This window comes from Malaclemys terrapin, chromosome 3 (genome assembly GCF_027887155.1).
Source record: "Malaclemys terrapin pileata isolate rMalTer1 chromosome 3, rMalTer1.hap1, whole genome shotgun sequence".
In the NCBI taxonomy this organism is placed as follows: Eukaryota; Metazoa; Chordata; order Testudines; family Emydidae; genus Malaclemys; species Malaclemys terrapin.
Window position 1 is genome coordinate 71787157 of NC_071507.1, and position 15554 is coordinate 71802710.

Below are 15554 nucleotides of genomic sequence, written 5' to 3' on the forward strand. Positions count from 1 at the left end.
TGGCTGGGAACGGCAAACCGTGGCCACTGGAAGCTGCGGGGGGGCCGTGCCTGCGGACAGTCAACATCTGCAAAATGTCTCGCGGCCTGCAATTAGCTTACCCTAATGGGCGCCGTGCGGCCTGTGGGCCGCAGTTTGCCCACCACTGCCAATCAGTGCAATGAAATGACTCTTGTTTGTAACTTTGATGCTAATCTACATTAATCAACCTACAGGAAGTTTTAGTGCTGCAGCTAGAGAGTAAACTGGATGTAAAGCATCCCAATATTGGAGAATAGTTCTAGAATACTTCTATCATCATTTGTCACAGAAAAAAGAACATCCCCATGAGATCTTAATTTTCCTTTCTGTTCCCTATCTAACTTTAAAGACTTTAGATTGACTTTAGATTGTGTCATTAATATTTAAACAGAATACTTAGGTGTCTGTCTTCATCTCAGTATTCAGACATAACTCAGATGTGATGTAATCACACCCCTTCATGGTGGTGGTGGTGGGGGAAGCAGACTACTGAAGTACAGAAAATATGTTCTACCCATCTCTTATAGTTCTGCATGGCTCTGAGAAACAGATTTCCTTATTAGCATGTTGCATATCACCTCATTCTTTAGTCTAGACACTAATATACAAATACAATTATATTTCAAAGTCACAACATATGTGATTATTCTAGGTTCAGTTTTCTCACAACTTTGAATTATACACAACTTTTAATTTCCTACTTCTTATTTACATGGGTGCATATCTATGTATTCCACAGATCACTTCAGAGAGTTCATTTTAAGAGAACTCTGAGTCTATTTTAGGGATAAGTCCTTTAAATTGGATGCATAAATGTTGTGTATAAAGACTAATTAATTGTGCCAGAAGGTTTAACTAATCAGTTATTTAGACTTTTAAAAATACATCCATCAAATATTTCTGGGTACAAGCACAAAATATATCTAATTAAATATTCAAATTGGAATTAATGTCAAAAATGTATTTAAATCTTCCTACGCCTACCAAATACTACCCATGCAATCTTCCGGTGCCTCGCCCCCAACAAAAAAAGCATTGATGTTGGATTAAGGGGGAGTAACTCCTCTAGTGAAAAGACTGTGTGACAGTCAGAAATGCCAATCTGTTGATGTAAGAGCATATGAGGTCTCTGTTAAGGTTTTGCATGACAGCATGAGTTTTTTTTGGTGGGGAGGGATACATGCTGCTTTTGGTTATCCATTGGAGATGGAAGTGAAAGCCTTATGGAGTATTGTTATTGCCACTGTTATAGACAATATAAAGGTTGAAAAGAATACAGGAGACTCTTCCCTCAACTACTTCTTGCTATACCTTTAAGGTTTTACATGAGGGGGGTGGGTCTTGATGCAACCTTAACTGTCATTAGATGTACTTGTTTATTAATAACAAATTGACAAATACGGTTCTTGTCAGCAGACCATCCTCTCTTCTGATTGGTAGTGCGTTAAGTGACATGACTCACATCTGTCATGAGTAGTTTGTTCTTTCTGTGGCCTTGGCTACACTGGCAATTCACAGCGCTGCACTTGCTGCGCTCAGGGGTGTAAAAAAACACCCCCCCCAGAGCGCAGCGAGTGCAGCACTGTAAAGCACCTGTGCAATCAGCGCCTGCAGCGCTGCACGCTCGCTCGCAGCGCTGCAAGCTATTCCCCTCGGAGAGGTGGAGTACTTGCAGTACTGGAGTACTGGCGGCGCAACTACACTCGCACTTCACAGCGCTGTGAATCTGCGAGTGTAGCCAAGGCCTCTGTCTCTCATCTTCTCCCCAGGGGGAGAACTTTATATGCTTTGTGGTCTTTTTGTTTTGGTGGGATTTTGGTTTTGGGGTTGTTTCATAGAATCATAGAATCATAGAATATCAGAGTTGGAAGGGACCTCAAGAGGTCATCTAGTCCAACCCCCTGCTCAAAGCAGGACCAATTCCCAGCTAAATCATCCCAGCCAGGGCTTTGTCAAGCCGGGCCTTAAAAACCTCCAAGGAAGGAGACTCCACCACCTCCCTAGGTAACGCATTCCAGTGTTTCACCACCCTCCTAGTGAAATAGTTTTTCCTGATATCCAACCTGGACCTCCCCCACTGCAACTTGAGACCATTGCTCCTTGTTCTGTCATCTGCCACCACTGAGAACAGCCGAGCTCCATCCTCTTTGGAACCCCCCTTCAGGTAGTTGAAGGCTGCTATCAAATCCCCCCTCATTCTTCTCTTCTGGAGACTAAACAATCCCAGTTCTCTCAGCCTCTCCTCATAAGTCATGTGCTCCAGACCCCTAATCATTTTTGTTGCCCTCCGCTGGACTCTTTCCAATTTTTCCACATCCTTCTTGTAGTGTGGGGACCAAAACTGGACACAGTATTCCAGATGAGGCCTCACCAATGTCGAATAAAGGGGAACGATCACGTTCCTCGATCTGCTGGCAATGCCCCTACTTATACAGTCCAAAATGCCGTTAGCCTTCTTGGCAACAAGAGCACACTGTTGACTCATATCCAGCTTCTTATCCACTGTGACCCCTAGGTCCTTTTCAGCAGAACTGCTACCTAGCCATTCGGTCCCTAGTCTGTAGCAGTGCATGGGATTCTTCCGTCCCAAGTGCAGGACTCTGCACTTGTCCTTGTTGAACCTCATCAGGTTTTTCTTAAAATGTACAAGCTACCATGAGTTTTAAGTTAGTGAAGGCAGGTTGAAGAAATGCACCTTGCACTTACAGTGGAAGGTGGTAAGGTCTGTGGTGGTCCTTATATCCTAGGGGAGTTTGTTCCACAATATCAAATAGACCCCCAGTAAAGCTCTATTCCCCACACAGACAAACTTTTACTCTTATGGTAGAAAGTTCCATTTAATCTGAAGAGCAGAGCTGTCAACCATGGTCCTTATCCCAGAGGATTAATCGATCTTCTGGATATTCTGTGCCAAGGCTATTGTATGCTTTGAAGGTAAGGACTGAGACCTTGAACTTGACTCAATATTCTATGGGAAGTCAGTGTAGCAAGAAGGCTGATATGCTTGTGGTAGCCCATGTTGCTGAAGAAACATGCTTCAGTGTTCTGAACTAGGTGGAGTTTCCTAAAGTCTGATGGCTCCAACCCTGAACTTTGTCTTTATAAATGAGCTGTTCCTACCCATGGACACAGGGATCAGAGGGTCCAAGCCACTACTTTCCCTCCATCCCCTTGGATCTGCATAGCTCTACCTCATGACAGCGTTACTCAACTTTCTTAACTAACCTAGCATTTTGGGACCTTTCCCAAGATCTCCCTCTCCCTTTCTGTGTGAGGGATAGCTCAGTGGTTTGAGCATTGACCTGCTAAACCCAGGATTATGAGTTCAATCCTTGAGGGGGCCACTTAGGGGTCTGGGGCAAAATCAGTACTTGGTCCTGCTAGTGAAGGCAGGGGGCTGGACTCAATGACCTTTCAAGGTCCCTTCCAGTTCTAGGAGATAAGATATCTCCATTCATTAAATTAAAAAATTAACATGCATTTTTCTCCAGGCATTCTCTGTGACCATGATAATGACATGAAAACTTAGGACAGGGGTCGGCAACCTGCGGCACATGTGCCAAAGACGGCATGCGAGCCAATTTTTGATGGCACGCTGCTGCCTGCCGGGGTCCCGGCCCCACTCAGCCTCCCTGCCCACTGATTTCTCCTGCGGGGGTAGGTGGCAGAAGCTTGGTCATGCTGGCAGCCAAGCTTCCTCCTCCCCCGCTTCTTACCCCAGCGTGGTGCTTTCCTGCCCCTCCCACTCCCTCTCCCTGCTGCCAATCAGCTGATCGCCCTTGCAAGGGGGCAGGAGAGCGGAGCGGAGCCAAGCCTCAGTGTGCCTGTTCCTCTGGGTAGGAAGCAGAGACGACATAGGGACGGGGCCCAGGGGAAAGAGGTGGGAACGGGGCATATTCCCTCCAGCCCCCTGCCGTGAGAACCCCCAGGAGCCGAGCACCCCAGCCCTCTGCCCTGACCCATGAACCCCCCCCCCCACCCAACCCTCTGCCCTGACCCCTGCAGGTGGGTCCCAGGTTCCTTGAAGGTACTGAGGCTCCAGTTCTCCAAATTCCCAGTTTTTAGCTGTTATGCTGTTCTTTTGTCCAGAGAGTTTTCTATGGTGGCCCTTGTTAAGGGCAAAGCTCGATTAATGGAGTGGAGGGTGAGACAAGGGATACACGTGTGCAGAAGGGATGGTCAGTTGTGGTTTCTTTGTTTGTAAGGGGCAGCAGGAGGACAGGAAGCAGCCTTTTCGTTGTGACCCTGGTCTGCCTGTGGTTTGCTACTGTGGTGATAATGCTTACTACTTTGAAGAAGTTGAGTGCAAACATCACAATTGTGTGATAACTCGCTGCCCTAGTGGTACTGAAGATGGGATGGAGCTAGCTGGCCCAGCTCAATAGATGGCAACTGAGGAACTCTATAGATTCTTGGACTAGGAAGTGAGAATATATGGGGCCAAAATCTGCTCTGTTGTACTGTTGTAAATCTGAAACAACTCCATTAATTTAGGGGAGAGACTCCAGATTTACACATGTGAAATGAAGTGTAGAATTAGGGCTATGATTTTTACACGGAGGGCCTCCCTTTAAAGTCAGGGTACCGTATCCACTGAGCAGGTACTTCTAATTTTCAGATGTCACTGTGCATCTTAGAAAGACGTCAGTGTTCATACTTAATTGAACAAAAACAATGAAATCTATTTTAAATAAGAAAGCAGGGTTTTTTTGTCTGTCCCACATCTGAATGACCGATTCATCATTGGGACCTGGGGCTCCCCTTTCCATCGATTCAGAGCCACTATTTAACAACATTTGTCTTTTAATTTCCAGCCAACATACAGCTGCTGCCTCTGGGCCTGGGGGCCAAAATGCAGCCATTATAAATTATATTGCATAGATTCTCAGCATTCTTGGTATATTGTGTATAATGCATGGCAAACATATTTATAATATAAAACATAGACTTTAAATTTATGAAATTGCCCAGTGTTAATGATGTTTAAAATGTGTGTTGCTTAACACTGTGGGCCCAATATTGTCCTTGGTTGTGGTGGTTGTTGTATTACTTTTATTAATATAAATGACTGACTATGGAGAGAGAATGTACTACCTTTAGACTTGTGCCACTGCTTGTTCAGTTGCAAATATGAGCTTAATACTCTTTAAGATTGCTTGATATAATAAATTCTGGTTTGGGTATTTTCTAGGTAAGAAATTACAGTTACAAGATAATAACTGAAAATTAACGAAATCAGTAACTAGCAGCAGCAGTTTAGTTTTGTTTTCTTTTTCTCTCTATGTTGTGCAATTCTTTTACTTCTAGGAATACATGGTCAAGCTTTAAGGGTAGTGATATCCACATATCGCACATACCTGCACAATTCATTTGTGCAAATAAGATAATTTACACACTTCATTAATCTGTGTACAACACGTGTTCATAGGTAACCTTTAAAAAGTTCACATTTACCCATAGTTACTGAACAGTCTTATCTGAGTTACTGCCACAGTATTTTTTACTCTAAGCTTAAGGAAATACACTTCAACATTTTAATTAGGGCTGCCAAACTACTAAAAAAAGTAATCATGAGATTACAAAGAAATCACGATTAATTGCCATTTTAATTGCACGGTTAAACAATAATAGAATAACATTTATTTAAATATTTTTGGATGTTCTCTACATTTTCAAATATATTGATTTAAATTACCACACAGAATACAAAGTGTACAGTGCTCACTTTATGATTATTTTTATTACAAATATTTGCACTGTAAAAAAGATAAAAGAAATAGTATTTTCATTTCACCTCACAGAACTACTGTAGTGCAATCTCTTTATCATGAAATGCAACTTACAAATGTAGAATTTTTTTAACATAACTGCACTCAAAAACAAAACAATGTAAAACTTTAGATCCTACAAGCCCACTCAGTCCTACTTCTTGTTCAGCCAATCACTAAGACAAACAAGTTTGTTTACATTTAATGCTGCCTGCTTCTTATTTACAATGTCACCTGAAAGTGAGAACAGGCATTCACATGCCACTGTTGTAGCTGACGTCGCGAGATATCTATGTGACAGATGTGCTAAAGAGTCATATGTCCCTTCATGCTTTGGCCACCATTTGAGAGGACATGCATCCATGCTGATGACAGGTTCTGCTCAATAATGATCCAAAGCAGTGCGAACTGATGCATGTTCATTTTCATCATCTGAGTCAGATGCCACCAACAGAAGGTTGATTTTCTTTTTTGGTGGTTCAGGTTCTATAGTTTCTGCATTGTAGAGTGACCATATTTTCCTATGCTGAATATGGGACACCTGGTAAAATTACTCTTGTTCTAGCGCAGGGGTCGGCAACCTTTCAGAAGTGGTGTGCCGAGTCTTCATTTATTCACTCTAATTTAAGGTTTCGCGTGCCAGTAATACATTTTAACATTTTTAAAGGTCTTTCTATAAGTCTATAATATATAACAAACTTATTGTTGTATGCAAAGTTAAATAACGTTTATAAAATGTTTAAGAAGCTTCATTTTAAATTAAATTAAAATGCAGAGCCCCTGGACCAGTGGCCAGGACCCGGGCAGTGTGAGTGCCACTGAAAATCAGCTCGCGTGCCGCCTTCGGCACTTGTGCCATAGGTTACCTACCCCTGTTCTAACGAGTTCAATGGCAATCAATCAGAATTATGTAGTACAAACATTCAAATTAATATCAAGTTGACTGAGCCCCTGTTAGAAAGAAATAGTGTGTAATTGGATTCTTTTTATTTACCTTTTTATCTTTAAGGCTTTAGGGTTCACATGAGGAGGGGTGACACACACACGCCTACACCCCGCCCCAAAGATGGGGAGAGGTCACACACACACATACACACCCTCTCTCTCTCTCCCGTACACCTCTCTCACATGAGAGGGGTGTGTGTGTGTGTGACTGACCTATCTGACCCTCCCTGCCCAGTGCTCTCCACCCTTCATGCCGGGCTGGATCATCGAGGCAGACCTGCCTTTCCTGGTACCTGGCGCCACGTCTTCCAGAGGCAACACATGGGGGGCACGCAGGGTCACGTGCCCCTCTCCCAAGATTTCTGCTAGGGTTCAGACCAGATTGTTGGGGGGAAGGAATGACCTGGCCTGTGTCTTTGTAAAGTTGCTATCTTCTCCCCCCTTCCCCATGTACCTGGAAGCAGCTTGTCCCTTCCTGCCTGCAGAGTGTCGAAAGGCAGCTAACACCTCCAGGCTGCTGCTGGCCACCAACATAACCCAGTAACACAGCCTCCTCCTGTCCCCTGGCTACAGTGTGGGCAGGAAGGGTTAAGCTCTAAGGATTCATTGTGCACCAGGGCCCAGGGAACCTGACTGCAGGGGCTTCAGCGAACCTGGCCAGAGATGTGGCTCAGCAGAGGAGGCTGCCTAGGGGACGGAGCAGCCCTGCACTCCCTGGGGACAGGACCCAGGGTGGTGAGGGGTCAGGTGAAGATGGGGCTAAATCACTCCCCCCCTCCCCACTCCAGAGCTTAGCAGATGGGCAGAGAGGCATCTCCATGCCAGCGCTGTACAGGGCTTTGGCACATGCAGGGCTTTCCTTCTCCTGTTCAGCACCCCAGGCCTGAGGGTCTTGGACTTTCCCAGGGCACTGGCCCAGCCAGAGGCAGTGTGGGAAGGAAGGAATCTGCCAGCCAGGCTGTTGGTGATCTGAATGCTCTGACCGGGGCTGGTTCTCCACACAGCGCTGGGAGCGAGATACGCCTTGCTGGGGGGGGGATATGGAGGAGCAGTGGGGTAGGGGGGGTTGAAGGGGCAAAGCAGAGAGAGGACAGCGAGAAGGGGGGGCACGTAAAGGGCCAATGGGCAGGTAGCAAAGGTGACACGCAACTGGCTGCTGCCTGGTGCCTGCCCACACTCACCAGCCACCGCAGCGCGCTGCCAGTGCCAGCCGGAAATGGGGCGGGGGGGGGTGGGCCCCTGCTGGCCAAGAGCCAGCATGCAGCAGGGTCTGCACTGATGGACCAGCAGGGGGAACGGCCTGCCCCACGCACTCCATCTTCGCCCCGCCACCAGCCTTTCATACCCGTTCCCATTGTCGGCCACTGGACCCCCCCCCCCCCACTTACTGCTGGTTGGCGGGAAACTGGCGAGCAGGGATCCAGCCAGCATCAGGACCTGCCAGTACTGATGGTGGGAGGAGACAGAAAATATGGGACACTTTGCCCATTTTTAAGAAAAAGTTGGACACCTGTAGGAGGGCTTAAATATGGGACTGTCCCTTTAAAAACAGCACATCTGTTCACCCTACTGCATTGGAGTGTTGCTTTTTTAAGACTTCTGACAGCATGTTTCACACCTCATCCCTCTCAGATTTTGGAAGGCACTTCAGATTCTTAAACCTTAGGTCGAGTCTTGTAGCTATCTTTAGAATTCTCACATTGGTATCTTATTTGCTTTTTGTCAAATATGTAGTGAAAGTGTTCTTAAATCGAACAACATATGCTGGGTCGTCATCTGAGACTGCCATAACACGAAATATATGGCAGAAAGTGGGTAAAACCACAGAGTAGGAGACATACAATTCTCCCACAAGGAGTTCAGTAACAAATTTAATTACTGTTTCATTTTTTAAACGAGTTTCATCAGCATGGGAGCATGTCCTCTGGAATGGTGGCAGAAGCATGAACGGGCATACAAATGTTTAGCATATCTGGCATGTAAATACGTTACAATGCTGGCTACAAAAATGCCATGTGGATGCCTGTTCTCACTTTCAGGTGACATTGTAAATAAGAAGCAGACAGTATTATCTCCTGTAAATGTAAACAAACTTGTTTGTCTTAGTGGTTGGCTGAATAAGAAGTAGGACTGAGTGGACTTGTAGGCTCTAAAATTTTACATTGTTTTGTTTTTGAGTGCAGTTATGTAAAAAAGAAATCCTACATTTGTAAGTTCCATTTCATGATAAAGAGAGTGCACTACAATACACCTCTACCTTGATATAACACTGTCCTCGGGAGCCAAAAAAATCGTATCGCGTTATAGGTGAAACCGTGTTATATTGAACTTGCTTTGATCTGCCGGAGTGCGCAGCCCCCCCCCCCCCCGAGTGCTGTTTTAACGCGCTATATCCGAATTTATGTTATATTGGGGTAGAGGTGTATTCGTATGAGGTGAAATGAAAAAAATATGATTTCTTTATCTTTTTTACAGTGCAAATATTTGTAATAAAAAATAATAATATAAAGTGAGTACTGTGCACTTTGTATTCTGTGTTGTAATTTAAATGAATATATTTGAAAATGTGGCAAAAAAAGACAAAAATATTTATAATACATTTCAGTTAACCTTCTATTATTCTATTATTGTTTAATAGTGCGATTAAAACTATGATTAATCACGATTAAGTTTTTAAAATCTAGTTAAATTGTTTTGAGTTAATCATTTGAGTTAACTGCAATTAATTGACAGCACTAATTTTCATGTCAACTACCCATTTTGCTCTTCAGCCTTCTTGTGGTGACATGTCTGTTTTCAAGTAAATAAAGAAAAGCTCTCAAGACTTTTGCAATGCCAAACTGTCATATATGTCATATCTATGGTGCCTAATCAGAAATATGTAATTAATGCAGGAATGGCTATTTTATTGGATAATACATTCATCATGGTATAAATGAAAACTAGTTCTATAATCCTAATGTTGTTTGCGACATGAATTATTTAACAATAACTTCTACATTTAATGTAAACTTGAAGATGATACTAAAGGATGGTTTTGAAAGAATATTTTCATCCCAAAATGTGTTTCATGTTGACAGTTATGTCAGGAGTATATTCAAAATGGTTTTAGATCCTATTGAAAAGTGTTAGAATCTCTGTTCATTGACTAAACGATGCCCACTCCATGAAACTTTTTAAATATATGTGTATATATATATATATATATTAATCTTCTTATTCTTTTTCAGTCCCAGCAAAAATGCATTGTGATCTTTGCACTGGTGTGCTGCTTTGCGATTCTGGTTGCACTGATATTTTCTGCAGTGGATATAATGGGAGAAGATGAGGATGGACTCTCAGAAAAGAATTGTCAAAATAACTGTCGGTAAGAGGTAACAAACAAAACTTCTCTTTTGGGGCGGGTGAGGACATCAATGTGTTTATATAATGATGCTTAATAAAAAAGACATTCCCAGTGTGCTATGCTCTTTATTCTATGACATTAAGGTTGGTTTGTTAACTCTGAGGAAATAAAGCAGAATAAGAACTCCTGCAGCTTTCTCTTACCCCTCATACACAGGCAGAATGAATATGAGAGAGCCATAATGTTGTTCTGAAATAGATTATTCTCTTTGGTCATCATCATTGGCATTTTGCAGTTTTGCCATTGACACTATTGTCAGTTTCTCATAATTCTGCAGTGTACCAATCTGCATTATGTTGACTGTAACTATTTTAATGTTGCTTCTCTTGGAGACCCTTCTGGAAGCTAATTTTATGCTGTGAAGATGTGACTCTTGGCTTTGAGAGTCAGTGCATTGGCCAATCTGAGCCCATACCTGTGAAAGTTCAGAGAATAGGACACAGCTGCTAGATCTGCATATCCCTCTCCCCTGGACACTTTTGAACAAGACCGACAACATTTTTGCAGCACTGTTGCCTTCAGTGTAACCGATTGCTGTTCATTACACCCATACCACTGTGCATAGGATTTTGGGGAGGGCAATTGAGATGGTTCTTTGTGATACACTCCAAGCACAGCTGACTCATATAATGAGAACAAGTGTGGTTGAGGGGGTGGTGGCTGTGATGTTTTCAGATCTCACTCAGACTTCTGTTGAAGTGCAGCCCAGTTTCAAATTCCTTTCAACCTGGTGATTAGATTAGATAGACAGCTCTCTCTGAAGCCCTCCATTGGCTCCCCATTTTCCAACCCATCCATTTCATGCTTCTTGTCCTCCCCATCAAGGCCCTTCACAACTATCCCCTCTCTACTTATCCACTTTTGTCTTCGGTTGTCTTGCTCAGTGCCTCTCCATGGTGACTGATGCCAGTATTTTCAAACCATAATCATCTGCTTCTTCCACAGCTGTCTCCACTCCTCCTTCCATACCCCATCTTACACATGGAACATCCTCTTGGTTCTTAAGAACCCTTCCTTCCCCTCTTCAAAACCCCTACCCCGAGACCCACTTCTAACATGATGCCTATAGAAATTAGCCAACTGACAATGGCTAGCTACAGAGCAGGGGAGGATAATTAATATGTATTTTAAAAATAGGCAAATAAAACATGGGAATATTTTACCCCTTATATCCAGATTTGCCTTTCTTTGCTGTCTTGGGTTGTGAGATCTGTGGGGCAAGGTAAGGTCTCTCTGGAAATGCCTAGCACAGACTGGTCACTGCCATGATATAAATAATAACTGAATTATTATTATTTAGATTGTTTGTTTGTTTTTTCACAGTTGTATTTTCAAACAAATGGTTCTAAAAATATACTTTGTGCTTAATCTCTCTTTGTGAATATATTGATCTATGTACTATTCTGTGTTAATTGGTACATACCACCCTTTCTTCCTTCCTGGTCAGAGGGCCAGATTCTAATCTTTGCTGGTGTAAATCCAGTTTAAACCCATTGACTCCTAATATGTTTAAAGTCAATGGGATTTCTCTGCATTTACAGTGATAAAATTGAAATCAGACTTTCTTTCACTGCATGATCTAACTGCTATTACTTGGCCCAGAAAATGTCTGTATAATTTGCCCAAGGTATTTCTAATCGCATCTGTCACTACAGTATCTAAAGTGCTGACCACCTGCTAACACAGATTGTGAGCCAATTCTCCTGGATGTGATGAAATTAGGCTCCTTTATGTATTTAACATATTGTAGACTTAACTAATGTGGTGCAAGATCAATTGCTGTTCCATGGCATATCATTAGTATGTTGGGTAAGCACTTGGAAAAAGTAAGGCAAGAGTTCTTATATTTCAGCTGTCTGAGTACTTTTGCTGAAATTCAGGAGCTGCAGTTTACATGTGCAGGATGTGCTGATGCAAATTGGTGAAAAATCCAAAACTCCCTTTTATAGATGGAATTAATGTGCAGTGTAAGATTGTGTATGTTCTTTGACTCAAGTTCGTCTTTTAAATAGCTCAAGCATCCTAGAGATTGTGTAGGGGACATGTTGCTGTTGCTCAGATGAAAATCTCAAAGTTTTGTTTAAGGCTTGGAAGTCATCTTCAACTTTGAGGTTTTTAGCATAATTCGTCTCGAGAATTCTGGTCTTAAAAAAAAGCAAACAAACTCCTCATTCAAAAAAATAACAACAAAAAAACAGCAAAATGAAAACAAAGATTTTTGTCCAGTTTTCTTGGTGTTCGTCTCCTTTTTATAGCTACTGAGAGGGATCAGAATATTACCAGTCCCATTTAGGAATGTTTTGTACCATTTATAAATAAGAAGACTAATCAGATCTCTTCTGCAAAAAGCATTTCTATGTAACCTATATAAAATGGCTATTTGTGAATATAAATTCTCTATATAGGATCCTTCCTTCAACATCAGGCATGTCTTCTGTTAATCATTTCATTATTATTGTGCAAAGACATTGAGTACCTTGCCCAAATCGTCTCAGTCGTCACTGCTGTTTGCATTCTTGTTGGGAGTCTGTGTAACAAAACATATGTCAAGAGAGTGATGCAGTATGCTATTAATTTGGTATTTTTAAAGGAATACAGAACAGATTTTGTCCAGCATATTAAAAGGTCACAAAAGAAGCATTTTTGAATGAAATGTGAAATATATAAGACTAATCAGATCTCTTCTGCAAAAAACATTTCTATGTAACCTACATAAAATGGCTATTTGTGAATATAAATTCTCTATATAGGATGCTTCCTTCAACATCAGGCATGTCTTCTGTTAATCATTTCATTATTATTGTGCAAAGACATTGATATTTTTAAAGGAATACAGAACAGATTTTGTCCAGCATATTAAAAGGTCACAAAAGAAGCATTTTTGAATGAAATGTGAAATATATATGAGCATATTATTATTTGCATTCTTTGAGCCACCCACTGATGACTGGGATCTTGCAGAAAGTGAGGTCATTCGTGACCCTAGCAACATAGGGTCAGATTGTTACGGGTTGCAAGCCAGTTTCCATTCTGCTGGTTTAGCAATTGGAAAAGGTTTAATGTGTGATATTTTAAAAAATATGTTTAATTTTTAAAACACTGAAGTTCATTTAATTGTTCCTTAATTTCCATACTTCTAAAATGGCCCATTTCTCAAGCCTCTGGATCCATTTGCATCTTTTAAAAAAAACAGTTAATTAAAAAACACAAACATCCTGATAACAATTAAGAGAAAAGAGACACTTGCCAAATTAATTACAAACCAGCATCATAAAGAGGAAAAATTGAAAATACCGTCTCCAACCAACTCCAAAATAGACGTTTTCAGGCACTGTTAATTACAAAAATAAGTATATCCATTTTGCTAAGTGCAGCTTTCTGAAAGTGCTAAGAGAATAAGCACTTCTTGTTGGGCCAAATGCTAGAGGTGCTGAGAGCCTGTATCTCCCACTGAAGTCAGTAGACACGAGCATGGAAAGGTGTATTTGGGCTAAGGCCCGATGAACAGATAGGCCATGCACCCTGATCTGAGGATCAATAAACTCAGGCTCTGGCAAACCAATAAAACCAGCTGATTCTGGGGTCATCAGAAATGCCCTGCTGTTGGCTTCAAAGTTTAGATCCGAACAGTTAACAGCTGAACTCAATTGATAGGTATAACTGTATTAAACCAGATGTAAGACATTCTTTTCCAGTCTTCCACTGACTCTCACACTGGCACAGATATACTCTTTATAATTAAAATGATTATTTTCAATTCAATTGGACCTGTTCCGAAGAGGTGCTGAGCACCCACGATTCCTGTTGACTTCAGTGGAAGATGTGGGCTTTCAGAACCTCTAGGATTTGACCCAATGAGACGTACTTGTTTCCTTATGAGCTTTCAGGATGCCTTGCTTAGCAAAACAGATATAGTTGTCATTTTAAATCATTTTTATTGAAATTAATAACATGAATTTGCACTTTGAGAGTGGAAAAATAGAAGTCCATTAACAAAATCAGTCACATCAGGTTAGAAGGTTGTTGTAGTTTGCGTGTTATTTTTGGTTACAAATTTTTCTCCAGAGACACAAATAGGAATATCGTCGAGAGGCACTGACAGATGAAACTGGTTAAGAGGAGATGCTTAGCAGTCTGGGAACTCTGCCTATCTTGCTGTGGGTCCATTAAGCAGTGCATCTATAAAATTAGATTATTGTAATTTGAAGATCGTACTCTTTAATGTCAGAACCATAATTAATAAATCTTGGTTAGTTTGTGATGTGCTGTTAGCCAAGACATTACTGCCTTACTGAAACTGGCTGGTAATTCTACAGTAAAATTATCCAGGGGAAAGACAAAGGCAAATCATAATAGCAAAAAATGGTCTTTGTGTCTCAACTGGCTAAACTGAGGTGTCACAAGAAACCTCCATCCAGTCCCTACAGCATCATCTGTTAAATATGACTCATCTTCTCCTCTGTAATGGTGACAGAGGCTGCTGTGGGCTGCTGCAGGCTGCTGGGGCTCCTGCAGGGCATGGGGCAACTTTATCTGTCCAGCAGCAGTTGGCTTAGGTGGCTGACTGCTCCCTTCAGTAGCTCTTTGTAAGCTGGAGGTACAGTAGTGTGGAAGAGAAATACAGTGGAAAATAAGCTATGTGGAGCCTTTGCCCATGTTTCTAAGGGCATGGTGAAGGGGTGTAGTGGTGAATTTTTTGGTTGGTTTGTTTTGAGAGCTCGCCTCTGTGTGTGATGGGTGGAGGCAAGTGATTTTTGGAAATCTGCCTTTGCGTGGGGGTTTGGTGTGTGTATTTTTGAAGGAAATTTGCCTCTGTGTTTGTGCTCAGGGGCAGTGCATTTTAGGATATGTCTACACAGCAGATGGAAGAATGCTGCCCAGAGTGGCTACTACACAGACATGTGCTAGCTCTGCTTGAGCTAGTGCACTAAAAATAGCAGTATGGCTGCGGTGGCATGGGCAATGGCTCAGGCTAGACACCCAAGCATGTACCTAAGCGGTCAGGCTGGTTTGTACTCCGAGAACTAACCTGAGCCATCACACATGCTGCCACCGCCTCTCTGCGATGGTGTTGTGTTTGAAGAAGATTACTACATTAATGCAAACTAGGAACCTTTTAGTTCACTCCGACACCATCCAGAAGGGGGAGTTACGGTGATCACTCTGGTGTACACTGCCATTCCCAGCCCTGTAGTACAAACTGCAGGGCAGTGTAGACATAGTCTAGGAAGGAGAGGATAGCCTCCTGCCATTTCTCACACTGGCTTTGAAAATTGAGGGGCCCATCACTGCATGAGTATTTATATATCCTTTAGATGGTTTGTATCCTTTCAAATGTACCTGTGGATGCACTGAATCTTTGTTGGGATGCTGCTAGGTTCTAGGATTCAATAATATCCTGGAATAGTGAGTTC

The 15554-nt window shown here is 42.2% G+C and overlaps 1 protein-coding gene across 4 annotated transcripts in view; it reads left to right on the plus strand.

Moving 5' to 3' along the window:
- Positions 1–15554, plus strand: part of PLD5 (phospholipase D family member 5) — a 254942-nt gene that overhangs the window by 88548 nt on the left and 150840 nt on the right. For 3 of the 4 annotated variants that reach the window (XM_054021547.1, XM_054021542.1, XM_054021543.1), the window contains exon 2: positions 9965–10101. In XM_054021547.1, coding sequence (XP_053877522.1) covers positions 9965–10101 — 137 coding nt within the window. Of the gene's footprint in view, positions 1–9964; positions 10109–15554 lie in introns of those variants that run through there. The other variant, XM_054021544.1, reaches the window with a different exon arrangement.